This window comes from Mastacembelus armatus, chromosome 16, assembly GCF_900324485.2.
Source record: "Mastacembelus armatus chromosome 16, fMasArm1.2, whole genome shotgun sequence".
NCBI classification, from domain to species: domain Eukaryota; kingdom Metazoa; phylum Chordata; class Actinopteri; order Synbranchiformes; family Mastacembelidae; genus Mastacembelus; species Mastacembelus armatus.
In genome coordinates this window covers 21,024,550-21,052,120 of record NC_046648.1, presented here as the reverse complement: position 1 = coordinate 21,052,120, position 27,571 = coordinate 21,024,550, and the positions used below count along the sequence as shown (strand labels likewise).

The following is a 27,571-nucleotide window of genomic DNA, read 5'->3' as shown; positions in this document are numbered from 1 at the left end:
ATAAACTCAAAATGTTTATGTTATGTTCACGTTATGTCTATGATTTTAGTGTCAGTCAGTGTGTGTGTGTGTGTGTGTGTGTGTGTGCGTGTGTGTGTGCAATATTTGCTTAATTTCACTGTGTAATTTCAAAAACACCTACTTTCCCATCCTGAAACCGCGACTCCTGTCGGGTTCCACAGTCTGATAAAACTCCACTAAAAATTCTGTGACTTCTCTTTCCCTACTGGCTGTGGCTCTTTTCTCTCCACGGCCCAGGTTACTCTGCTGCTCCCTTTTGCACCGTCTCCGCTAACAGAGTGACATCACTGGAGTTTCCCTTTCTGCAGTAGCAGCACCAGCTGTCACAGCATAAATACTACGAGCTCTCTGGCAGAAGTTCATTCTAACACAATAGCAACACGGAGAGCATCTTCACAGCATCCATCCCAATTTTTGGTGAAGTCTCTACGATCAAAGCTGTGAACAGCATGGTGACATACACAACCGCCCCAGGGGATGTAGAGATGGGTCTTGACGTGAGGACGGTGGATTTGGTAGAAAAGAAGTCATCTACAGGATGGATATGGAAGATGTTTGGGGCCCTTCTCATCGTGGCCCTTTGTTTAGGAGGCGTCTTCTTCGCTTTTTATTGGACTGGAAGGCCAGAACTGATGGTAAGAATTGGCTTTCTCTTTTTAAAATCCTTTAAAACCCTGTGTTTTCTGGCAAAAAAGAAAAATTCTGTTATCTCATCAATCTCTTTTTTGCTTTCCTACAGACAGAATCAGGAGCAAAAACAGAAGCACTAACAGGGACGCAGACTGCTGAGAAAACAGGTGAATATAAGTGTGGCTGCTCATTTACAAATTCTGATGGGTTTTAGGGATATTTAAGTGTCTGTGGATTATTTGAGAGAAGCTCACATTTTGCTTTCCCCCTCAGATACCCAGTACCCACTGAAAACATTCAGCAGCACAGCCAAGGCAGCTATTCATTTAGAAGGTGAGTCATAGCCTACCTTCACTTGGATCTCAGTAAACAATGGCTTCATGATTCTGTCTTATAAAAGAGCCATTCATGCTATTTGTTCCTCTATGTCATGTTAAGAGCTGTTAATAAGGAAGTTACAGCCTTGGTCACTCCACTGTCATAATGACATACCTCACTCCTGAGATTAACACTCTATGTTGATACCAAAGTCTTCCATAGATGTAAAACCACTTCTTCTTCTGTGTTTCCAGGTAGCTACGATGAAGTCGGCACAAACCCAAGCCTGGAGTGGAGGAACGATCAAGGCCAGGCATTTTCTCAGGGTGACTTTAAACTGGTAAAAAATGAGATCTATATCCCACAAACTGGCCTCTACTTCGTCTACAGCCAGGCATCATTCAGAGTCTCCTGCAGTGATGGTGACGATGATGGAGCAGGAAAACACTTCACACCTCTCAGCCACAGGATCTGGCGCTACTCAGACTCCATCGGCGGCAAAGCCTCGCTGATGAGTGCTGTGAGGTCGGCGTGCCAGAACACTGCTCAGGAGAACAGCATTGAAGATGGGCAGGGCTGGTACCATGCCATATATCTGGGTGCAATGTTTCACCTGAACAAAGGAGACAAACTGTGGACGGAAACCAACCAGGTCTCACAGCTGGAAACTGACGAAGGCAAGACCTTCTTTGGTGTGTTTGGACTCTGAAATGACTCTTTGCTGTTATAGTAATAGAGAGCATGGAGATGTCCAGACAATGCCATGTCTTTTTTTTTTTACTTTATTCATCTTCATGGTGATATAGAAATGTTTAAATCTCAATGGAGATAAAGCTTGTAGCCGAACAGGCTGTGCTGATTTTTACAATCTTACAAACTGTAACAGTTTGCAATATTATAGGCACTTTTGGTACATTATTTATGCTGACCTCAGATTGTAGTAGGCTAGTTCTCTGCTGTATCAGATGACGACACAGCTCTTTTTTAGAGAGTTTGGCTTAAGGATTATGAGGACTATGTACATAGTTATTGTCGCATATTCTTACAATCTGAGTATTTATTTGTATTTATTTATTTTTAAATGGTTGGGATAAGGTATTAAATATTTTATTTATACATGTTCTGTGCACACAAACTTCATTAAAATGAAAAGAAAGCTACAATTTTGTGTCACTATGAAGGATGAACTCATTTCATAGCTGAGATACCAAATAGAGTCACAGCTGATTTGGCAAACAGCTCCAGCCAGCCAGGACAGTAGCTCACACAGACACTTTGCAGTGGGCTCATTAGATTATTTGGCAAAAGCTCTGAAATTCCTCCATACCCAGAAAATATTTCCTTTGTTAGATTAGACAAGGGGAATTTCCTACTTTTTTTGAGTCTCACTGTGCTGTGTCAGGTGGAGGCCCGCAGAAGCCTCAGCCCAGAGTGGGTTTTCCCCAGTGACATCCCCCCCTCCACCAAACCACCCACCCACCCACCCACACACACACATACTCACATACACACAGACACCTCTCCCACACACAAACACACCCTACAGTACAAACTCCCTCCTCCTCCACACCACGAACCCATTTCCCTTTATTACTGCATACCTCAGCTTCAGTCAGCTGGAAAGAGACATGTCATAAGAGGGAGTGTGTATGTGTGTTGTGTGTGGGATAATGGGACAACACAGCTGGTTTTGTCAAGTTGTCATCATCTAAAAACATACATTATACAAATACTGGATGCACTTGGGAGCAATTTGTCCTCTTTAGTTTCAATTGTCAACAAACATCAACTTAATGTCTGAGTAATGAGGTTCTCACTGGCCTTTGCAGCTGGTCATTGTGTTGAAACCTTTTCCCACTTTCATTTAATGATATCCTTTTCAGGTGTTTATTTACTGTTTGGCTTAACCTGGAGAAAAATATCAAGTTTTATTAACAAATATGCTCAACCTAGCAGAGTGATTGCATAATGGTCCTAATGAGTCAGAAAAACAATAAATAACTGGTGACATCTAGTGGATTGTGTAAACATCTCAGCTACGTAATGCACCGAGTACTGAGACTCTTTTAAAGATAAATGCTGAATAAATAATGAAAGATTTGTGATTCTAATCCAGCATTGTTGGAGCTGAAAAAAAGTTAATGAAAAAAAAGCTTCAGTGTAGTGTTTTACCTCTAGCTCTCTGTTAGTACATTTAGGTGAAACACTAGATATCACTAAAACACAAAAAAAAACAGTGAAAAAACAACTATTTTATTTATGATACCCATATATTTGCATACACATACTCTGAAATATATTAACATTTACGATCATAGATATAGTGAATACAAATATCCCCAAGTTCATGTATATTGTCATATATGTGCAAGATAAAACATTTCCTAAATTATTTCTGCATTCATATGTTACACTATCTGATCCAGGTACTGCAGTTAATAAATATGGCCTATTTCATTCATTTATGACTGTCCTTCTACATACCCTGAGCTAAAATGTACAAGAATAACAGCAACATAAACTGGAATAATTGTAGTTTGTTCAGCTTAAAGTGCACACTGAAATATACTGTATATATTTAAAAATATCTAATAGTATTGTTTTACCCGCTAACAAAGCTGGTCAGGTATCATTGCTTTATAAAATCTGGAAATTGCTCATGAATGAAATAGTACATCCAGATTAACTGCTGATTAAGTACAGTATGTCACATTACTTATATCCTTCATTGATACATTTACAACTGTTATTTAAAGGCAAAATGAGAAAAGTAAATACAAAAACAACAAAAAAAAAAATCATCCATGGAGCGGAGTCATGGAAAACATAAATAAAAAAAAACATCCTTTCAAAATAAAAACCCTTACAAGAACAATGTGTAACAGATTCACACATGTATTTTGAGGAAAAAATTTAATAATGGAATATTTCTCTGAATATCTACAGAAATAGCCATAGTTGAAGCCCCACATCTCACCACACTCCTGCTGTAGAAAGCAATTTTGACTTTATTTTTAGGAGGAAGTATTATAATTTGAGTTTTCCAATTTTGGATTTGTGTATCCCTATATGTTATTACCTACCTACATAAGAATCGGCTATACTGCTGCTGCTGCAGTGGTCAGTGATATCTTCAAGATACAACAGATGCAGAATGAGGGATTTATTTGATGGCTACTACTATACTGCTAAGTAGATATAACACAGATCTCACATTGTAAAACATTATTTCAAATGGCAAAACTCTCAAAATGGGTCCTCTACATCAGCAGTAAGCTTTGATCCTGTTCTCCTTTAAAATGGGACTAATATTCATACATCAGTGAAGGACTGGCTTTTAAAGATGCAGTGCTGCAGCTGAGTACACAATCCTGACAACAAACATCCATACCGTACATGCCAAGCTGCAGGGCCGTTCCAAAGTATGGCTATTTAATAATGCACATTATCACTTTTCATTGAAACCAGTTTTCAATACGGTCAAGCTCAACCACTCTTCAAATAAAACAATGGAAAAAAACTATACATTGCTTTGTGCCTTTGTAAATGTCAGTTTTCACAATGCTCCTGAAAAGTAAACAAATAATTGAACATCAATTCCATGACAAAACAGATCAGATATTACAGAACAATATAAATCACCACTGTATGTGCATGTCTAGTCAACAAAGTCAAGACACGAAAGGTGGAGACGGTATAGCAAAGACACAAACACAAACGTTTCCTTTTAAGATCCTCGATGCAGTGCCTCCACAACAAAACAAGAAAACGAATGTGGGAGAGGAATGATTAGGAGATCTATCCATTCATTTGGCCTTTGAAAAAGACCTTGAGTGCTGCTAGTCTGAGATGTGCTTGTCACTGTGTTGACCAGTCACAGGTGCCTTATTTCTGGGTTCAACACAGTGAGATCAAACTGTCAGGATGGGTGTTACCTGTGTGACTCTCCCCGAAGCTGCCAAGTATAAAGCGCTCCTGTGTACTTATTTGTGCTTCCACTCTGGATTTTTAAACAATGTCACTACATCGCTGTGCTCATTGGCCAAGCTTGTGAAAGTCACAGTGTCTTGTTGTGTTTCGTGTTCACCATGTGCACTGTGTCTCCCCACCCTGTGCCTCGCCTATTTATACAGCAGTGGGATCTGGCTGTTGTGACAGTGGTTGCGGCTCATTTTGCTGTCCGCTGGGTACAGGTTGGAGGAGTTGGAGAAGGAGGGTGGGAGAGAGTGGTTGTCCGTGGTGGGGTTGGGGTAGCCGGGCGGGGGAAGCAGAGACTTGGGATCCGGCTGGGATGAGGGTGGAGGGGCACTGTGGTTCTGATTCTGGCCTGTGGAGGGTCGGCGGCGGTTTCGTAGAGCTTGTCGCTCAGCCAGCTGGTTGCGGAGTGCTGATACCCTCTCTTCTTTCTAAAAATGCAAGCACAAGAGAGTGGCTGCATTGTTTTTGTTTGAATGACTAGTTATGCTTTTGTTTAAACATATCCCGCTGTTGTTCTCTCTTGTTCTTTTTCTAAATGTACATTTTTACCTCTATATCTTTTGTTTTGTGTGCTTTTATTCTGCATTGTTATGCAGTCAGCTTTATCGTCAACATTAGAACTTCATTTCAAAATGGAAATTAAAAGCAATATACACTTTGGCCAGACACAACCATACTTAAATTACATAACTACTTACATAAATACCACTCTTCTTTCATCCTAATTGGAAGAAGATATTACATGGCATCCTTTTCATATGCAGCATCTCTGTTAATCAGGAGATCTCAGTATGGCACATACACAAACACTGTTGCACATGCTGTCCCACAGTATATGAACCTTTTAGAGAGATGATGTTTAAATATTGTGCTCACCTCCTGGATGATCTTTTGCAGCTCCCTGTTCTCTCGCTCCAGCTGCCTGGATTTCTCCTCGTCATTGTTGTTGGTGGACGAGCCGGTCTTTAGGGTGTCCTGCTGCTCCGACTGCCACTCACCGCGGGTGATGAGACGCCGCATCTGGACCGCCACAGGAAGAGCAAGTCAATAAAGAAGGAATTCAGGTCTGAGCATACACTGAGCCACATGAATAATGCATTTCCTGAGAACCTCTAATGAGAACACATTTTTAATATTTGCAGCCCTTTTAGCCAAATCACTTGCATTTTGTCCAGAAACTTAAATAATCTAAAGTGTTTCCTCTTTCCTCTTGTTCTTGCTTTGGCAGCCTTTGTAGTGCAAAGCTTCCTGAAATCCTGGTGTCTTTTTTTTCTTGGACTTTCATTTAATGAAGTTTCAATTTCTGTAGGTGGCACTCTTTAGTCTGTCTGCACAGTCTGTTGCAGTACTCATAATAACCTCTTCTTCTATTTATTCCAAAGAAATAACTCCGGCTCCTTCCGAACATGTAAAACATCACACTTTGTTTGAGCCACAGTAAACAAAAACATTTACAGCATCTACACATTTTAACAAAATTAGCTATTTTAATTGAAATGTCAGATTAGTACCTTAAAGTTGAAAGCACAGACAGATTAAAGATTTGATCATTTAAGTAGCTTTCTTATTTGATCCAGTCCAGTACTGCATTTCATTCAAACATCCTGGCCTGTTTTGCCAGTTTTCATTGAACTTCCTGAGGTTTCAGAAGTTTGTCATTTTCATGCGCCATGCAGCTGAGCCTGCTGACACCTAACATGTTTGACCTCTGGTTTCACTATACAATGTTATCGTATTTTCCAATTCATAAAAGGTGTTAGTCACGAGTCAGAGCACCTTGGGTACAAACAGCACCACCATCGTGATGTAGGCAGAAAAGACAATTGCTAGAGAAGCAAAGGCAAACGAAGCATCCTGCTGTGAAGAGAGGATCATAGTCACTGGGGCCGTGATCAGGCACAACACCTGCAGGAAGAGACAGGCAGAAACAGACAGAGAAAACAGAAAGAAAGAGATTGAGGAGGAGGAAAAAATATAAGAGGTTTGAAGTAAAGAGAAAGTAGACAGCGGTGGTTAGAGCAGAGGAGGTGGAGGATCAAGTAAAAATGGAGAGCGAGAGAAGGAGGGGGGAGGAAAATCACATCCATAAAAGCATTAGGCATCTGTTTATCATTCTGGGGAGGGCTCCCATGTGAAAACAGCATTAAAAAGTCATGACTAAAGCGGCAACAGCGCACTGACAATCACCACATTGTCATCTCATCTCATCTAAAGCTCACAGCTTAGCAAAGAGAAATGAGGCCCCTTTACAGACACATTAACTATTGACATCATCATAAAACTGAAATGTATCATATCGTAACATAAAATAACAACATAGACTTGTCTCACATTATAGAACCATGTGATGAAATGAGCACGCAAGCTGCATTTAATGTTCGCATAAATAATCATGAATGATAGATCAATGACAAATCCTCTCCTTGACTAAAGAATCCATTTATTAATTAGATATCCACAGAGCCTAAGCTGATAAATGTTTGGTTGTTCATTAGGATGCTTCCTCTTTTATTTATTGATTAGAACCACAGCAAGAGGCTCTGCAAAATGGTGGTTTAAAAAGTAAACTAAGTTAAACTTTTCCTTTCCTTTTTATGAAAACAGGAAAACTGACAAACTGCATTTTTCACACATTTTACGCCAATTTTAAAGTTACCCTGTGTCAGGAGTGTCACAATATGGCAGCATGTATTTGTCTAAAGTGGCTAAAGTGAACATAATGGCAGCTATTTCAGTGTAAAGTGCATCCTAGGTGCCTCCGTTTAAGATGATTCACTTGGTATTAACAGCCACTGAAAAATGTTTATGACTGACGGCTGCATTTACCACTGTACTTTAGTGTCTAAATGGGTATATTTTTAAACCTTTTCCTGTCATAGGGCAAAGTAATAGCTTCATACAAAAAACACTGTGTGTATGTGTGATATGCGCCATCTACATGAAAAATAAAAACGCTTAAACCTCACTTTGTAGAGATTTCTACACACACACACACACACACACACACACACACACATTTATATATGTACACACACGGTCAGCACTAAAACTAAGGTACAAAGCACTCAGCTGTACCAGCAGCTACTCTCCAGAACAATAAAAGTTTGTGATGTATTCTTCTGTATTTTATTGATTTTATTTAACATTTATTTCACCGGGAGGCCCCATAGAGAACAGGTTTTCATTTTACAAAGGAGACCTGAGATATCATTGTTAGTAACAAAAGCACTGCAGGCACCATAAGCATCAAAATTTATGATTCATATTAGACAGCAGCTTGTGCTGGGAGTATTATGATTTGGACAGAAATGCATCCAGGGACCGATACTTCAGAAAATAAAATCTCAAGATGCACTTGTGGAAAAGTTTAAATATTTTATAAATAAACCTGTTTCTGGATTTTATATTGATTCAACATATCATTATCCCAACATGTACCTTTCAGTACTTTATACTTGATTATTAGTTCGTGATGTTCAGCACATCCCAGAGATTGTTTTGAGATATGGAAAGTTGTCATTTATATCCTAGTGTTTTCAGAATGGTCAGCTACTTTTAGGATTTTTGAAGAGCAAGGGAAAATAGTGATTCTGTCACCAAAACACAACTAACAAAAAAAAAATGCTAAAAATTTTACACTTTATTGTAGCAGCACCAAAGGTATTTCAGTGTAATGTTCTGTCACATTTAGGCAGTTATCTACTCAAATGAGGAATTAAAAGAGCATTAAGTTATCATAACTTCATTAACTTTTATAAATGGCCACGTGTTGTCTCTTAGGAACGAGTCTTTAAGCCCTTGCAGCTGAAATATCTCACTCTCTTACTCTGATAGGTTGCTGTTTTATTCTAAAATGAGCAGGAAAGGAGTTTCTGAAAACCAGAAATTTCAGCACCAGTCAAAGTAACCATGAAGGCACTGACATTGATAAATACCCCAGAGATATACTGTGGCCATTTTGTGCTTTGGGGCAATAAAAAAAAAAATCGTGTTTACTGGCACTTTAATGTTATTCAGCATGTTACAGAACACTCTTCACAGAGGGAGAAATACAGCAAAAAAAAAAAAAAGATGCCAGACAAGCAGGAGTTGATGGTGTTTCTTTTTTGGACTTACAGCAACGTTGTAAATAGCCATCCCTACAGCCCGATGGTCATTGATCTTTTCTGTGGAGACAGACTTGGTCTCATAAGCCAGAAATATGCCCAGCAGCAGCAGCAGACCCTTGTAGCCATAAACCACACCTGCGGGAAAAGAGAAAACAGAGAGAGAATTCAGGTAAAGAGTGAATGAGCATCATGTCTAATGGAACAGAGGCAGTCATTTAATTTATGGAGCACTATATAAAACTATATATATATATATATATATATATATATATATATACATACACACACACACACACATGGAGCCAAATGGTTTATCATTTAGAAAACAGAACAAATTGATCAATCAAACTGCACATGAATGTGTGTGTGATTAAATGGTTACATTTTTTGTGCTCAAAAAAAGATACGGCCACTTTCAGAATCTTTACTTCTCATTCACTATTTAGTCTTTTGAATAGACAATTTTGGAGTATAATGATAATGTAGCTAACAGAAGTCTCGTTTTTTGAATTAGCAGAGAATATGTTGTGTATGTTGAAGGATGTGAATATTGAAGCCGCCTTAAAACATCAAAGACCTAAAATCTGAAAGGTGGGGTTTTCAGAGTTGAGTTTTTTCTTGAGAAAAACTCAAGATAAAACAAAACAAAAAAAAAACTCAACTCAGATATCGAAAAGTAAAAAAAAGCAAAACGCTCTAGTTCTCATACATCCACTTACCATGACCTCCTCCTGAACTTTTGGGTCACTTCATTGATTTTATGTGTCAAAACTGATTTAATAGTAACAGGAAGTGCTACATTTCCTGTGAAAACAGCTGTATAATGTCTTATGAGAGTTTGGTGAGAGCTTTCTAAAGACATCTCAAATCCACAGCTCAAAGACTGCCCATCAGACTGAAGTCTAAAAAGACTCCAGCAATTATCACTCAGTGTTGACTTTGATTATGGGAACTGTAGGCTAATAGAGTAAAAGTCAGGATTTCATGACCTTTGCAGCATCAGCCATGCTCATTGGTTGGTCCAGACTGAAACAACAGCGCCATCATCAGTTTGTCATCAATTTTCTATCTATTCTATTTTATATTATAAATTGTTACATTATAAAATCTTTGGTGGTCCCTCAATTGCTTGCTGCCCTTTGTATTCAGAGCCATTCAGAAAATGTCAGTATGCTAAACTAACATGGTGAATATGGTAGAGACTGTACTTGCTTATTTGGTGTCTCTGTGTCAGATTTTGCAATTTTATGGAAGTGGATGCTGAACTGTGAAAGTTCCTCTTTGGGTTTTAAGCCGATGAAAGTAACTCATCATGGGAATTTAAAAAATGATAGATTCATGGTGACTTGACATCACTTGTTTCACTTGCTCCTAGTGAAGGTGACAGCAAGAGTAGCAGGAGTCACGAGTATGAGCCAACTGTACAGAGACCTACAATGTAGATACAATAGATAGTACAGAGCAAAAAGGTTGAGCAGTGCAAAATAGAGAGACAGGCAAGAACAGAGAAACTGTGACTGAGTAAGTTAGACACTTCTTCAGACTGTCCACTGTCTTTATACTGCATGATATTAAAGTGCCATCTTTTCTTCTCTGAGAAAGGAAATGCTATGGGGCAATGGCCCAGTTTGTGACCCACATTATTTGAATTTCAGCACCATTATACTTTCATAAGAACTGCCACGCTAAGAAAGACAGCAGAGAGACAGACAGCAAGAAAGAGGGACTGTGTGGGCTGACAAAAAGCAAAGGAAAGAGGGAGAAAAGCAAGAGAAAAGAAAACAGTAGGAATCAAACGTAGCAGGGTGGGGGGATGGGGGCTGAGGGGGGCAGGGGCTGTTATATGAGACTCGTTTAATTCAGAGTGAATGGCAGCAGCACAGTGTGTATGTGTGTTTGTACACATATGTGTCTGCATATGTCCATGTGTGTGACAAAGATATTCCAAACCAGAGCAAAGAGTGATAAAGAGACAGACTGTGATGTGAGAGGGTAAAAAAACAGAAAAGAAAAAGAAGAGAGGACAGCTACCAAGCCACGTGTTCATCTTCTCAGAGTTGCAGTGTTCCAGTAAGGGCTGAATCAGGACATCCAGATCTTCTTTAGGGGCCTCCTTAGTGAACTTCTACTCACATGGCAGAGCAAGGGAGAGGAATAAAAAGGATAAGAGAGACATAGGAAAGAAGGGGATTCAACAATGAGGCAGCAGCACATTGTTCACATTTGTTCTTTTTTATGATCAGCTTGTCAGACGTTTGTGAAGCACTCTGGATTGCATTAACCTCTACCAAAGGAGCCATACAAATACAATTTGATTCATCACAGGGGCTGAACCTACAGGTTTCAGTGACAAACCCTCTTCTCTAACCTTCAGGCCTCCATTACTCCAGCGTTGCACTGATGTGTAAATAAGCAATGGTATACCTACAATCTAATGGTTTTGCCATATCATTTTAAAAACTAATAATGGGTCTATGTTTTGTTATAGGTTTACAGACCCCATGAAAATGACACTTTGCAAAACCCTGGATATCTGTCTGCTCTTGAAAACAGCAAATCTTCAATATAAATCCAACAAAAACTCTAACCAGTTCATTTAAGAAACTGTTCTCTTGTTCTCTTTCAATCAAACCAGCCAGCTACGCTCAGAACTTATCCAAATGTCCCATTTAAAAGCCTATAATCTTTCACCATGATAGATCCCATCCAAATACCTCATTAGAAGAGAAACTACATCATGGAGCTGCCTTAATCAAATTTTGGTCACTACATGGCAGCGAATCTTAAAGCCCATAAACACTTTAAAAAAGCCTGATTTTATATCCATACAAGGCAGAGTGATGTTAACATTTATTTGGAGTTCTGAAACACAAGTGTTTTGAATCATCTCAATTTAATTCATGCGCATGGAGAGAAGACTTCTATACAGCGCTTTTTCCAGGTGCATGAATTAAATTGAGATGATTCATCAAACTTGTGTTTGTTCTTAACTTAAAAGAAATTTCCACGACACTACTTCACTCTTCTTTAGCTCTGTTTTGGTTTCCACCAACTCTAAAGAAATCAATCTTGGATTGTGGTCTATCTTATGGTCAAATCATAACCTACATTATAAAACCCAAATATAAGTATTGAAGCTGTTACTTTTACAGTTCATATTTATCCTTTTTTAGAGTGTGCTCTTTGAGTGCAAGATGAATAAAAACGAAAGGACATTTGTGCAAATAAAGCTCAGTGCCTTGTAATTTTGTTATTGACTAACGACAGTGGCTGCATGATCTGCGCAAATGTGCAGTGACACACAAATTATCTCATCTGTCTCTCGTACTCTACCTCCACCGTAATGTGCAGAGGATCCACAATCTGCCAGATCATGAGTGACAGGAAGTCGATAGCCAGCAGCACTCCAACTGTTGCGTAGAGTTTCCATGGCTCCAAGTGTTGCTGTGTGAGTTTGAGCAAAGACATACACACACACACACACACACACGCAGACAGACAGACACACACACACAGATACAGACACACACACAGACACACACACACAAACAACAGTTGTCACTATCCAAGGGCATCATGAGGCAGTCCACAAACAAAGACAAACAACCAGGACAAATAATATGACAGGCGTCCTTGTGATTTCTGGATGACTGGGCATGAATTGTCTTTCTGAACGTGTCTCATCTGAGTGTCTGAGTATATTTTAGGAACAGCGTGAGTTTGTGCGTGTGCGTCTGCAAGAGACACACAGCGAGCTACAGTGGCTTTATTTGTGCTGCCACCTGAAATCGGCATTCATACACCGAGATGACACTGCTTTTGTGTGGACATTTCTCGAAGAGACTGGTATCAACTCCATTGTTCTTAACTTAAGCTTTAACAGAAGCAATACTCCTGCAAACTGAAAACAAGCAACAACACTGAGCACTCCCACTTTGCTCCCCCTCTCTTTCCACAGATCTTTTTGTTTTTTTTTATTTGACCACACTGGCTTATTTCCTGCACCTCCAATATAGTAACAGCCATTCATGTATGCAATGAGTAAATGTGAAAAATAAAATAAATAGAAAAAAGAAAATACATTACACACTTCTGGGCGCCACTTCATGCATGAATGAGTTGCATGAAAAATGATTTGAAAAAGGCTCATTTTCCCCTAGATTTGTGAAAGTTTCTTTAAATACTCATACAGAGCTTTCTGGCAAATTGCCCTTCTGTGGACATGAAGAGAGCTGAAAGTCAGCCCAATTTGCTGTGCCTTGACTCAAATAATAAACCCCCTGGAAGGTTGGATTTCTGCATAGAACTTTAATACTCATCAATATTCATAAATATTCCATAAATGGCTTAATCTCTTATTCTTCTGATTAGGTCTTAGAAATTCCCACAACATATTACAGACTGGCAGTATCTTGTTGGCTCCAGGATACACTATCTTCAAGAGGAAGCACACACACACACACACACCCACACACACATAAATACATACACACCAGCATGCAAATAGAGCTGGTGACATTGGAATCAGAGGCCTGGTTGTGGTCACAAAATCTGCATCTCCATGTGTGTGGGTACATGTGCTTTTTGTGTGCATGTGTAAACTGCAGTATCTACAGTGCTGTGTGTTTGACATACTTATCCCTACAACCCCGCCATAGTGAATGATGCCAAGGAGGCCTTTTAGAAGCTTATGTTAGTAGGAAGCCTAGAAAGTTTCTAACTTTATTATCAGCCAGGGCCACACATGCTGCGTGCCTGGGCCTCCCTTTCCCTTTCTCAGTCGTCCTGAGACCACTGAGAGGCTTATCCCTCCCTGCCTGACTCCCTCCCACTCCTCATCTTTACCTTCTTCTTCTCCTTCTTCTCCTCCTTCTTCGTGAAAAGGGTGTGGACCCACCAGATCTTGGTGAACATGCTGCCGTACGCCAGGCTGAAGCCGAGCCCGAGGAGCCAAAGGCGGAACTGTAGAGCAGAAGAGCAAGAGTGGAGAAAAGAAAAAAGGTGGCAAGAGAAGATAAGACAAGAAGATTTAACTAGATTTCTTCAGGGGAATAAGTGTGTGGAATATATCTTAGTGGGCCGGGGGCACAATGAAATCAAAAATAAATATATCACAGATCTAAAGATTTTCTTGGTAAAAAAAATGTCTTTACTATAATGAGCTCTATGCTTTTTATATTTTCTTTAACTGTTGGCTGAACAGCCTTGAGTCTAGAAAGATTTTAGTAAAGAAAATCAACCTGAACACAAATAGGATTTTGAAAAGTTACCCCAGTGGAAATTAAGCCTTTATTAAACTACAAGACACACTCACGTACTAAAATAGATATATATATACACAGTCCTTCCTTTATGCCAGAAAAATAGAAATGCACATATTCTCATTGTCACACATCACACCAATGAGGATAGGAGAAAAGATGAAAGTACTGGATAGGGAGGAGAGAAAGGTGAGATTAAATGTGACAGAGGAGAGGTGTGAGATGAGAATATGAGGAGAGGAAGAGGTGAGATGAAGAAGAAGAGTGTGAGATGAAATGAAAATGAAAAGGTAAGAGATTAGAAGGAGAAGAGATGATAAAGAGAGGTGAGCAAGATAGATCGATAGAAGAGGGGTGAGAGAAGGGAGAGAGAGGATGAGTAGGTGATGCAGAGGTGATAAGGGAAGATACAGACAGTGAGCAGGAGCAAGAGAGAGATATAAGTTTGAGGAGATGGAGTGATTTTCTAAACAGAAAGAACATCCAATGTAGAAGGCCAGAGGCAGACTGTGCAGGAGAGGCAGAGCAAAGCACGAGAGAATAACTGGACAGGGACAAAGAGCAGAGAAGTGACAGAAATGGAAATCTCCCTCTTGCCTCCACAACACAAAGACTCAACATGGGTGACAGAGAAATACACCCACTCCTCATTAAAGCTGGGATCCTTGTCTGTGCTATTCTGGCACCCAACAAGTCAGGCCTGTAACACCCAATACCAAAATACATTTGAACACTAAATCAGTGTTTCTTTGATTGACTGATCTTTCATCCAATGAATGTGCATTGTAAAGTGACTGCTGATTGGTTTGCGGGTGTTTGTTTAAAACAGGCAGCAACATTGTGACTGTCAGGGCGTCACAAACCCTGTGAAAGTGGGTTTGCTGAAAGTAGGAACGCAATTTCACACTTGGATAGGGTTTTACTAAAACTGACAGCTGTACCTGCAACGAGCAAAAAATAACTGCAAGGTTCAGCAGCGCTATAAATCAAATACAATGAATCAATGACAATTTGAGAACGATCAACGTGCACTTTTGTGTAATGCTGATATAAATGTTAAACTTTTGGATACTAAGCCTTAACCCTCATAGAGACCTAGATCCTGTACCATGAAGAGATGATAGTGTAATCACATTAAATTAAGTGAGATCACCATGGTAACAGATGCTGCACAAAATTCATAATAGGAAGAGTTCAGATTGAAAGTGAAAACAACAGAAAAAAGGTAAACCAGTCAAATCATTTTGCTCAATACAGTAGTTTTGAAACAAATGGATAGTTCACACAATTAATACATAATGACGATACACATAATGAGACGCTATTTTTAGAATACATAATTTGACAGTGTTCATGTTTTTACACTTTTATTCCATCAATGCTGCCTGGACAACAAATGACTTTATAACCATAATTGCAAACAGTGACAACCCTTTGTAGTCTGTTGTTAGAAAAATAGTCCACACATGGTGTCTTAGCTTGCATGATTATAAATCCAATCCCAACTGACATTGGACAACAGGTGGGGTACACCATTATAAGGGCTTCACCATTTATATTATATGACATCATGTTTTTCAGTGATGATTTTGACAATATGGCTCGCAATGAACAGCTCTACCTCCTTCAAATGAAACACCATCTATATGTGATGCTGTCAGATACCACAGGAAAAAAAATGAGCAAATCAGCTGCAACCAAATATTAGCAGACATTACCCAGCCCTCCTCATCACCCTGCCTTCTGGCTCTTCTCTGCCTCTTTCTCCTGTTACCTGGCAGACGACGGGGAACTGTGATCTGTGGACATGGTGGCCATCAATCCCCAGCGGGAACACTGCAGCCAGAGCCATCATGCAGCCCACTGCTGTCATGTTGTTCAGGTAGGGCTGAGAGTTCTGGATGTAGCTGAAAAGATCACAATTCACACAGGGAGACAAAACAAAGCACATTTAGAAATACACTCACAATTTATACTTCTGCTTAAATGTACATTTGGTAAATTTGCAAGTAAATAGGATTTAATTGTGTTGGCTTATTTTTGGTTTATTTACTGTGTTGTGTCACTTTGAGAAAAAGGTCCAAATATGGAACGCTGCTGTTCCCCGAGCGTCGCCTTTGATGTGTGATTGATAGTCATTAACCTAAGTAGTGTTGACAGAAAGCAAAGTCCTGTATTCAGCGAAGTGCTGCACAGTGCAGCGATGATTACAAATGAGACCTTCAGTTGACTGGATGTTTTACCATAAAGATTTTAAGGGAAAAAGGAAATTTCTCTGCAGTATACATTCTTGCAGAATTAGATATCAAACAAACTGTAATACAATTTAGTGCAAGAGAAACCTTGATAATTTTGTGGAGCCCAGCAGCAAGTGAGGTTTTTCCTAATTAACTGCAAATTAGCAGCGATAAGTACACAGAAAAAACGTCCCGATTTCTCTGGGTTATCCACTAATCAAGCTGTCAATTTTAATGGGGACTATTTTATATGCGATGTCTAAGCATTAATATTTATTTATACATAAAGCTGCTAGTGCTGGTGCATTTGCAGCCATTCTGGCAATAGATATTGTCAGTGTCACAAATTCTCGATATCTCCAACTTGGAATCACAAGTCAGAGGCTTTTTCCATGTGAATGCTCATAATTACAGTTGGAATGATGACATGAGTACATGCAGTGATGCTTTGAGTTAAACAGTATTGCCCGAACAGAAAAAAGCTCCCGATGACAACATAATGATGTTAAGCAGGTACAAAACCTGCTAAATAACTGGTGGGAATGTTATTAGTTTTTCAAGATATAAACCAAAGTTCAGACAAAACAAAAATATAACCTGAGATAACCTATATTAGATAAAAATTTACAATTAACTTGGGTGAACTTTAATATCTTTACCAAAGATGCTATATACCACGGCAAGAACAATTAATTGTGGATGTCTTAAGCTTCTTATCCAAAATCCTGTGCCTACACCTTTGACAACAGATCAGTTTTACCACTGAACTAAAGTGTGTGTTGTGCTAATCATGTTTAAACACTGTACTATATGTGAAAGAACAAACAGCAGCCTAAAGAATATGTGTTTCTTTAAATATTACATTTGTAGGAAGAACCACAGTTTTATAACATTCTCAGAAAGTCTGGATGTGAGTTTCCTTTAATACAAACAGCAGCTTTACTCTACTCTGAGGTTGCACTGTTCGTATTGCACGTAAACTGAGGCTACTGTTCAAAGAGAAATGGGTATGTTTTTTATTTTTTGTCTTTATCCTTGAAAGACTATTGAATGTTTTTGAGTCTAGAAAGAAGTTCTTGTGTCACTCTGGGCAACTGATGTTTTGTGTTCGCTGCTGATGTTTGAGATTGCTGCAGGATATTCTGTAATAAAACTTAACCATAATATTGAAACATCACATCACTGGACAGACATTACAGCACCAGATATATAAAACAGTGTCGGTGTTTCAGTGTCCAAAGGATTGCTCCTTTAAGACCATGGCTACATTTGACTTTTTCAGTTTTGAAAGTGGAGTGGTTATCTATTTTTGTCTCCTAACAAGGCAGTTGGTGGCAAACTTGTTTTGTAAAAGCAGCTTACTGAATACATTTGATTTGATTTGAACTGACTCATTGTATTTTGGCGGCTAAGAGCAGCCCTTGGTGAAATTATGCTTGAAATATAATCAAAGCTAGAGGAGGGCCTGACTGGTTCACTGGAGGCAGCCTGACATCCCCAGAGGAACAAACCTCTCCAGCTTACCAAAAACTCCTGATCACGCTCAGCTCGCAGACTTATGGGACTTTAAATCACTTTGACCCAGGTTAAACATAAAAATATTGGGTTAACACAGAGACACCGGAGATATGCTACATTCACAGACATGTATTAAGCTTAGAAATCCTAGATCAAAAGGCTTCTTATAAGGAAAGTTTATTTGCATTTGGTCTATGGCTATGCTTAAGCAGTGACAATGAAATCAGCTGCTAGACTGCAGAAAGCCCCACCCAATTCACTAAGTTTGTAGCTCCTGCACTCGACAGTCAGCAGTGCCACTCAGCATTTACAAAAGAGGGAAGGATCTCTGCTGAACATTCAAGTTATTTTCTTCCTCTGTCTCACGTCCTACAAATACTCACATTCACACTTGGAGTGTAACCACAGTGAATGATCAGCTCTGATGGAGCAGCCAGAGGCTGCTGCAGGACGTCATTTCCATTCACTACTCAAATTTTCAGAGCCAATGTAGCTCCTTAAACAGGTGACTTTCATGTAACAAAATTGTGTATTAAACATCTGGGCCACTAATACCACATTTAATTGATCTATCAGTTCTCATTATTTTCAGATTTTTAAAAAATCCTGTTAAATATGACATCCTGCTTTATTTTCACAACTATTTATACGTTTACCTCATTACTAATGCCTTTGAAATGAACAACCATGGAGGCAAACACTACCATAAATACTTTAAAAGAATGAAAACTAATCTTTTATGTAAAATACAGCCTAAAAGCCAAAGATATTCAATTTACAATAACAAGACCACAAAAACAGCAAATCCTTACATTTGAGAAGGTGAAATGATGATTTCATACTCTGCTTTAAAACACTTAAATGAATAATCAGCTCTCAAAATATCCAATTGATTTTAAATTATTCAACTAATCAATGCATTGACAATCATTGCAGCTGTAATGAATTCAGATGCATTATGTTACGTTTATAAATATGGACCCAGAATGAAATGAAAAAAGAGAATGCATGTACTCATTCATACCGGACGTTGCCATTATAAATGTTGAAGGTAAGACAGACAATGCCCAGCAGGATCCCAAGGCCGGCGAAGACAGAGACAGCTGCAAACAGCTTTTGAGACAAGAACCTGTACTCTTCAATCACCACTGTCCGATCAGCTGGAGGTCCAGCACCTAAATGGAGAGAGCAGAGAAAGAAATGTTAGGAAAGAAAAGTATCCGGTGCCATCTTCTCTCATCAGTGGAGCCGAGGACACACAACCTTTCGTTATAATGGGACACTAACTGGTGGAACTGGTGGGTGGTGGACACAATGGCTAAACATACAACAACACATTAAGAACAAGGCTGGCGATATTCTACACTTCCTGCACTGTGGCACCCAGCCCCAAGCCTATTAGTTCCTCCTGAATTATTTAAAAACAATGATTAAAAAAAGGCTAAATTACTTCCTAGGACAGCTTTATTTTTCAAACAATGTCACTCAAATAATGGGAACCATTTTCACCTGCAGAGTAACACACATTAAATACACATTCATATTTACAGAAGTAGGTATCTAGGTGACCTTGTACAACATTAACAAAGCAGATATTAACTACTCAGATGTTCTGCATCTGATAGTACAGAACTTTTTATCTAACCAGCAGTGTACTGCACTCATGCAACCAAGGTCAGACAGGGCCATGAAGCCAGGTTGACCTATGCAAATCACTACTGTATCAGTCCAAAAAGTAACATTTTAATACCATTAACATGTGATGACTCTACTGTATACATTTTAAAATGCTTGACCAGTCTGTAGTCCAGCTGGAAATTAAGAAACCATTAAGCTGCCAGTGTCTTTTTTTTTTTTAGAAGCACACATCAGATTGTCAAAGAGCTTCAGAAACTCCCTCTCCTTGCAGCTTTCCAATAATGGATTGGCAATGGCCTGACCAATTCTATAAGTTTCCGAAACAGATAATCTGACATTCACACCCACTTCGTCCACCCTCTGGCTGTGTTTTTATTCTTGACAACTATTTCTGTCACTTTCATGTGGACAACAATGTACAAACACCATGAATGCCTTCCAGGAGAGACTGTCTGACAATGTGCTCTGCTGTCCCTTAATTTCAATAATTGTTGCATCTCCCTGCTCTTTAAGACAGTCAGTTTTTCATTCCACCTTCCAATGTAGCTGTTCAGAACAGCTATTCAGACACAGTTTGGACAGGACATCATTTGAATATTTCAGCAAAACTGAACCTTTAGAAGTGAAATGGCTGTGTCAAAAGCAGTTAATAGTTTAAATAAAAGAAATCATTAAAGAACAAAACTGAATTCAACAACAACTCACTGCATAATTGCATTTATACCACGGGTGCCCAGAGTTGTTTCACACTCCACTGAGTATTAATACAGCTTCAGTCCAACAACCATCAACTGTTACAGATGATTTATACTTACATGTTATTTTCAGTATTCATATCCAATACTTCAGTGAGAAACGATGTAACTTTAGTGTTAACTAAGACTGTAGGGTTTTAAAGATTGTATGCGTGCTAGCTATCTAATTATTCAGTCTTGTGTAGCTTTAAACCTCAGTTCGTCTGTGACTATGGTTCAAAGAGGGGCAGATGGACAGGGAGCTTCTATTAACACTCAACACAGGCACACATCGGCCTGCCTAATTATGGAAATGCCTGCAGCTTTGCATGTCCAGATGTCTGTGCATGCTCCATGCTGATGCAAATGTAGAATGCATGTATGATATTCATGTAGACCCATGCAGTAAGCACGAGTGCATACGCGCATTTCCATGTGCATACCCAAAGAATGTTTTCAGTGTGTGCGCTTGTGAGAGCAGGGGAAACAGAGGGAGACGGAGTGTATGTGCATGTCGGAGGGGAAGCAGAGCAGAAGTGTCAGTGCTGCGTGAAGCTGATGTGTCAGATGTCAGAGGAAAGTGTCAGAGTGTCGCCCCCTCGAGGGCCACAGAGTGTCAAGATGCCCATCATGCTCTGTTTTAGATGCATTGTCACTGCCGTCACATGGCTGATGTGTATCTAGCGTGGTCTGCCTGAGGAAGGATGATGCTACAGGGTTTCTGCTGAGTTAAATTTAAGACCTTCATAATACTACATGGGACACAATTTAATATCTGTTTTTATGACTATTCCAACCAGAATATGAAAGAATATGATGGAAAACAAGTAGGGACAATGTGGCCTAGAATAATTTTACATTTTTCAGTATTTCCCATAAGTACGTAATGTTTATTTTTTAATTACAGCATATAATGACTTTAAATAATGTAACTTGGACCTTCATAAGCATCAGATGTATTAACCAAGTAAAAAAGTGTGATGATGTGGTTAATGAGTTTTCTAGCTACTGTTGGTGGTACCAGGTTTTGCCATGGGTCTGATGACGTTGACTGAAACTCAACAAAAAAAGACTGAACTGTCGCCTGCAGCACAATCCACTGTCGCAACAAACCCACTTTTAGTGTAATATCCCCCAACAGTCTGCAATCAGGCACAAAACAATTTTAACATCACTGTCATAGGCAGGCAGAGGCAGACATTTTAATACATCTCGATGTTTTTGAAGAAACTGAACTGAATGCTTTAGAGAAACCTACAGGTACTGTGTGTAAGCTTAGATTTCTTTGTGGGCTTGTTTCTTACAGTACTATTACTATAAAAAAAACAAGCGAGCATGCAGGCTACAACTGTGCTGAAAAGTAGCACAAATGTACAGTAACCTAGGGTCCACACTTATGCATTGTTTTTAAACTTCCAACTAAGTTTATAGGCAGAGTAAGTGTCACATATATACTCACAAATGAGTAAGGCATATACTGCATGCTGCCAGAGTTTTAGCAAGTAACACACTGCACCAACTTAAGCATCTCTGCAATGACTGTGTTGATTTTAATTGGTTTTGACTAGTTCATCGCCTCTATACTTGGCTGCCCATATAAATATATAGCTGCCTTTTGTATCAAGAGTAAAGAAAAAAGTCATTTTATTTATTTAACCAATATCACAAAACACAATTTGCCTTGCGTGTCTGTACTGCATAGGATGCCCGCTGTCCTTACAGTAGATCTTGTAATGAAAAATCCCTCTTCTAGGAGCAAGGCAAAAACTGTGGACTAACCCGTCCTTTAATATACAGTTTGCATATTTTGAAAAATCAATTTGACTCCAGTGATTTTACACCTTACAGGCGCTTTATAGAGCTGCTATATGTAAAAACATGTATATAGATAGTTTGTGGCTTCCAGTGAAGTTGCTTGAATGTGTTGGTTTGGGCAGACGACTACAAGTTTGAAAAATGGGGAAAAATGTGCCGGTCAAGTTGCACTGTAGGTAATGTAGGAACCCAGTTTTGCATTTATAATGTCATGCTTGCTAATATTGAATCCAAATGAAAGAATTACTTTTACTTTTATTTAGATTTTATTCTCATCATTTGACTCTGTTTGTAAAGCATTGAGCTGCATTGTAAGTATGGAGACTGCCATAGAATAATAGTGTTATTCTATTCCTATTATATTGTGGACATAAGGGAACACAAAAGACTGTATACGTGACTAAATTGATGTACGTGATGAAATAGTAACACTGCTGTGTGTGTGCATATGTGCGCATGTGTGTCAGCTGTCCATTGAGTCAATGCATTCACACCATTTAAACCCTCCTTCGTCCTTGATCAAGGAATCAGGACAGGGTGTTGCCATGGAGACCCAGCTCTATAACAGTTGCCACAGTGATCAGAAGAGGAGCTGAGCTGAAGCGGTTGTTAGGGCGACCGTGAAGACAGTGAGAACACGAGGCAGGGAGGCGCCTGGTAAACACGCAAGGAAACAAGCAGAGGGGTTGAGACCCCCCCGTGCACTCCACCCTGCCAGTGAGGAGCAAATCAAGTGCGTCCCCTGTCAGAGAAAAAACCTCCCTGAACTGAGTCAGCGCCAGAGAGCAGGAAATTACTCATATCCTCTCAACAAGCAGATGTCAAAAGGATGCGTCTTTGTTTGGTAAAGAGTAAAAAACAAAATCAAGCTATAGCAGAGAAAGCAAGGAAAAGGCAACGTAAATAAAACTTACCTCTGACCCTTTGCAGAGTAACTGCATTTCAATCAGGTAGGATTTAACAGGCCTAGCACTAAGCTAAGCCATACTAAAGAGCTGTCAGCCAGGCTGGTGAAGGACAAGTTCCCTGCATGCATACAGGTCACCTGTCCCTCAGCACTCATGCTGACCTGGAATCTCTACCTCTTCTGGGTTCAGTTAAGCCTTGGCCACAGATTATTTCCTTAAAAGCCTAAAAAAGGCAGCTCTCTCTGGGCCACCACAGTGTGCAGGATTGATTAGTGGCACATTCTGTCAAGGCTCAAGTATGTCACCTCTCCGAGGAATGACAGGCCAGTAAACAACCACCAATTTGGTCTTGGTGTCTGAGGCAAATCAACAGTAATGGGTTTTCACAGAAACTAGAATATGGGCAGCTGGGATTTTGCAGTGTGGGTTCTGATCTCTGTGACATAGGCTCAAGCTTCTTTATAGCAGGATAATGTAAAAACAAAATCTTGATTTGTATGGTAGGGTACCCTCAATGTTTTTAAAATGTGAGATACTACATGGCATGAACAAATGCAGCTGCAGCAGAAGGTCAGCAGAAGCTGAGAGACGCTGCTTTTGCAGACCATTAAAGCACAATACAATCCTTACTCCTACTCCTTCTCTGAGACCTGAACACAAAAACGTCTTTATATCCAATAAGAAAAAAAAAAAACATTATTACATTTTTAAGTATCCTTGAATATCAAAATGGTCCCATAATAGTTGCCTGTGCATTCATGGGTACAATGCAAACAGTAACTGTAAATAGCTAATTCAGCATACTTTTAATGGTGCCAATTTACCAACATGTACGATAAACAATCACTGAGCTAGACAATCAAAGCTAGTAAGTTTGATTATTGTGCACTTTCTAAACCAACATTTCAACATTCGTTGGACAGTGAGTGTGCAGGTGGCTAATTTTGGATGTGCGTCAGCAGCCAAATAACTAGCTCCACCCAAACTAGCAGTTAGAGAAAATCCAGCATTACGTTACATATCATTAGACGGTAAGAAAAGCTAAATGAAGCTACACAGAGGAGGTCTAATGTCAACGCACAGAGATGTGACACTGTATGACAGACAGGAAATAAATACAGGCACAGGGAGCTGGGTGAAGATAGTGTCATGAACTCCATCTTACCTATCCAAACATCATTTCCAAACCAGGAGAGATTCTTCTGAGAGCTGTCATAGTAACCAATCTTCTTGTAGCTCCCTCCTAGATATTCAAGAAAGAAAATAAAGGAAATATAGAGATAAAATATTATTATTGCTTGTATAATTCATTTCATCCCCTAGTGTTTTGTGTGGGATCATAATTTCATACAAAACTTGACAGAGCAGATACATATTTATATTCATACAAACACTATTTAGCTATTTTTCAATCACTCCTGTGCTTTCATGTTAATGGAATGCGTGGGTACAGAAAAAACACAATGAAGGGATAAAAGAAATGAGGGATGAAAAGGTGCCTAAAGAAGGACAAACAAAGAAGTACCAAGGGGAGAAGGAGAAAAAGAAGAGGGGAAAAAAAGGAGCTCATGTGGCAGTCTTGACTGGGAATACTGATGAGGTCCCACAGTGATTCAGGGATTCATGTCAGGTTGTCGCATTGTGGATGTCAAATTACCTCGACACCACTACAGGAAATATGAGACAAAATGTAAGAGGAAAGGGGAATGATTATAAATTCTCATCGTTCAGGATGCTAAAGAGAACAGAGGTGGAAAATAATCCTCAACCTCATCCTGTATGAGGAAACTCATTAAGGCACTGCTGACAAATATGATGCCATTTCTAGAAACAGCTTAAAATGAAGACTTGTGCCTAATTAGAGTGAAGCCTTGAGTCAACACATTCCTGCAATAAGACCAATCGCATGTTCAATTATAGGACACTGAGACTAATCACAGTGAAGGCCACAAACGCCCCCAGAAAAGAGGATCTCATCTGAAATGGACTGATAGTAACAGTGAGCCGTTTTTTTTAATGAATGAGTGACATTTACTATTTTATTTCAGAACATCTTTGGGGAGTTTTACCTTGCAGTTGTTCAATAAGAGTCATTGCCATCCTGGAACCCTGGGCGTCGAATACCACATGGCCCTGAGACACAGATGGGAGGAAGTTTGTTTCACTGCAAACACTTTATTTAAAGGAACAGCTCAATATTTTAATAAATATAGTTTTGCGCCACAATTTAAAGGAGAAGACTGATGCCACTCTGTACGCAAAACTAGTTAGCTTAGCTTAGCACAAGAAAGGAAGCAGGAGGAAACATCTGGCTTGACTCTGCCAAAGGTACAGTAATATTGTACTGACCAGGTCAAGAATTTTAATGTGGCTGGAAATACAAGCAGCCAAACAGCCAAACAACTTAATTTTACTTAAGAGATGGGAAAATGGCAAGCAGGCCAAACAACTGTCCAGTGGCCCAACAACTCCAGGACCCAGAGCACTTACAAAAAATGATCAGCTTCATAACCACAGAATACATAGCAGAGCTGTTTCACTGGTCTGCACCAGACTACAGGTGATACAAAGTCCAGACAGTGTATGCAAACAGTTATTTGCTTCTTTCTTGTACTGAATGTAATTACTATGATGTTGATTGCTGAAAATGGGCAGCTACAAATATGTGTTAAAAAGTTACTCTCTTTCTGTATATCATTTTATGCTGTTTATTTCTTAACTTGATCATTGATTTGTTAATTGTAATCTACTGTTTTTGTAGAAGCAAGATCTATGGCTTAACTTAAAAACTCAGAAGTACGAGAGGTGGTTTCACACACCCATACAAAGAATATAAATGAAAGATTCATTCACGCACCTCCACTTCATATTCAGTAATGTGGCAGCATTTCTATGATGCATACACAGTGGTCAAAAGGCACATTGCTTATGTATAAATGAAAAATAACTGAGTTACCAAAATTGGAGCATAAATATCTTTTATGAGTTTCTGTTTTTTTTTTTTTGCCATCTTTTCTCACTTGATTTGCACTTACAGAAACACCTTCGAAAGAGCTTGTGTTGAGGGCCCTGTAGATCTCAGAGGTGATGTCATGGTTGTTATAGTTAAAGTCCTCCAGACGTCGGCCTTTGGCCTTCAGTGGTGCCACAGTCTTATTGAGGGCAAGAGCCAGAGCCCACACTGCGTCATAGGCCAGAGGAGCCTCCTGAAAGCCACCAGTCTCCTCAGGGTTTTTCCCTCCCAGACGAGACATCAAGGCAGTGAGAAACTCCTGTGATGTCTTAAGGAAACAGGACAAAAGTTATCAAGCAAAAGTTCTTCTGAAGAAAAGAAATGCTGTAAAAAGGGTCAGACTGTGTCAGTTTAAATATCTGTAGCACTATGGTGTAGTACGTCTATTATTTAGACCTGCAAACGTGAAGAGATGGAGACACTTTCGAATTCTCTGGAGGAATTTCAATGAACCCTGGAAGTGATCTTTGGTGAATAAGAAACGTGACCAAACTGAGTGGTCAGCAGACTTTTTGTAAGACTACGAATGAGTTTTAAACCTTCTGGAACTGATGAAGGTTAGACTGCCAAAAACTAATCTTTCTTAAAATTACATTTAAATTCTGCCTCAAGGTCCCATCAGTTTAGTACTGGAGCTATTCAGAGGAACACTTGAGTGGTCCAAGTACTCCTCTGATTTGAACAGTACATCCTAATATAAGATTTCCCAGATAAAAGGTTTTTTCATCCACAATATGCCTTTGGCATTCACTGCTGTACCAACCAGGATAACTGCTGCAGTGTGACATTTCTAAAGGAACGCTGACATTTTGTAAAATATGCTTGTTGGCTTTCATGCCAAGAGTTAGATGAGAATATTTATACCAGCTAATGTCTGTCTAATGTTAAATATGAAGCTGGAACCAGAAGGTTATTATTTGAGTTTAGTGAATGGAAACAGAGAAAATAGCCTGATTCTGTCGAAAGTCACAGTACATTGCCATTTGTATACAGGATTGAACAACTAGGGTGAGGTGTTAAATAGTTCGATGTAACCAGATACAACTAGTAAATTAAAAAATGAGTCTTACAGGGGTTATGTGCTGGATTCAGAGGCTAGGATTACTGCCCTGATTGCAAAATTATCATTAGCTATTTTTCAAATAAAACTAAAAAAACAAAAAAACAAAAGGATCTTAGGAAAATTAGGAAAACTGGGCTGCTGTGGTTACAAATCAAATCAAGGAGAAATGCCATTTCTTTATTGGCCCTGATGAAGCTTATTATTTTCTTGCTTTTAACTGGTGTTTGATACATCTATAATACATGCAGACTTTGGTGTGGCCCCACTGTGAATTAAGAGACTACACCATTAAAAATGTAGGATTAGGATGTCTTGGTTTGAGCAAATA

General features: G+C 39.2%; 2 protein-coding genes across 7 annotated transcripts in view; one reads left to right on the top strand and one right to left on the bottom strand.

The window, feature by feature from the left end:
* The first annotated feature begins 401 nt into the window (after window positions 1-401).
* Window positions 402-2,119, top strand: tnfb (tumor necrosis factor b (TNF superfamily, member 2)). Its single transcript, XM_026317103.1, has 4 exons — window positions 402-656; window positions 761-818; window positions 925-984; window positions 1,224-2,119. The coding sequence occupies exons 1-4, from the start codon at window positions 471-473 to the stop codon at window positions 1,676-1,678; spliced, it is 759 nt and encodes a 252-aa protein (XP_026172888.1). The 5' UTR covers window positions 402-470; the 3' UTR covers window positions 1,679-2,119.
* Window positions 2,120-3,201: 1,082 nt separating this feature from the next.
* gabbr1a (gamma-aminobutyric acid (GABA) B receptor, 1a) overlaps window positions 3,202-27,571 on the bottom strand; it is a 57,755-nt gene continuing 33,385 nt past the window's right edge. For 4 of the 6 annotated variants that reach the window (XM_026317698.2, XM_026317700.2, XM_026317703.1 and 1 more), the window contains 12 exons: window positions 26,203-26,448; window positions 25,237-25,300; window positions 24,333-24,410; window positions 19,097-19,247; window positions 16,092-16,224; window positions 13,902-14,018; window positions 12,390-12,500; window positions 11,088-11,181; window positions 9,064-9,191; window positions 6,724-6,852; window positions 5,824-5,967; window positions 5,091-5,375 (listed from right to left, as the gene is read on the bottom strand). In XM_026317698.2, coding sequence (XP_026173483.1) covers window positions 5,091-5,375; window positions 5,824-5,967; window positions 6,724-6,852; window positions 9,064-9,191; window positions 11,088-11,181; window positions 12,390-12,500; window positions 13,902-14,018; window positions 16,092-16,224; window positions 19,097-19,247; window positions 24,333-24,410; window positions 25,237-25,300; window positions 26,203-26,448 — 1,680 coding nt within the window. Of the gene's footprint in view, window positions 5,376-5,823; window positions 5,968-6,723; window positions 6,853-9,063; window positions 9,192-11,087; window positions 11,182-12,389; window positions 12,501-13,901; window positions 14,019-16,091; window positions 16,225-19,096; window positions 19,248-24,332; window positions 24,411-25,236; window positions 25,301-26,202; window positions 26,449-27,571 lie in introns of all 6 variants that reach the window. The other 2 variants (XM_026317699.2, XM_026317702.2) reach the window with 2 other exon arrangements.

Excerpts from the sequence above, each read along its gene's own strand:
- tnfb (XM_026317103.1), top strand. The coding sequence starts at position 471 with ATGGTGACATACACAACCGCCCCAGGGGATGTAGAGATGGGTCTTGAC. Across the intron at positions 819-924 it reads GCAGACTGCTGAGAAAACAG|ATACCCAGTACCCACTGAAA; the intron begins GTGAATATAAGT and ends TTTCCCCCTCAG. Across the intron at positions 985-1,223 it reads GGCAGCTATTCATTTAGAAG|GTAGCTACGATGAAGTCGGC; the intron begins GTGAGTCATAGC and ends CTGTGTTTCCAG.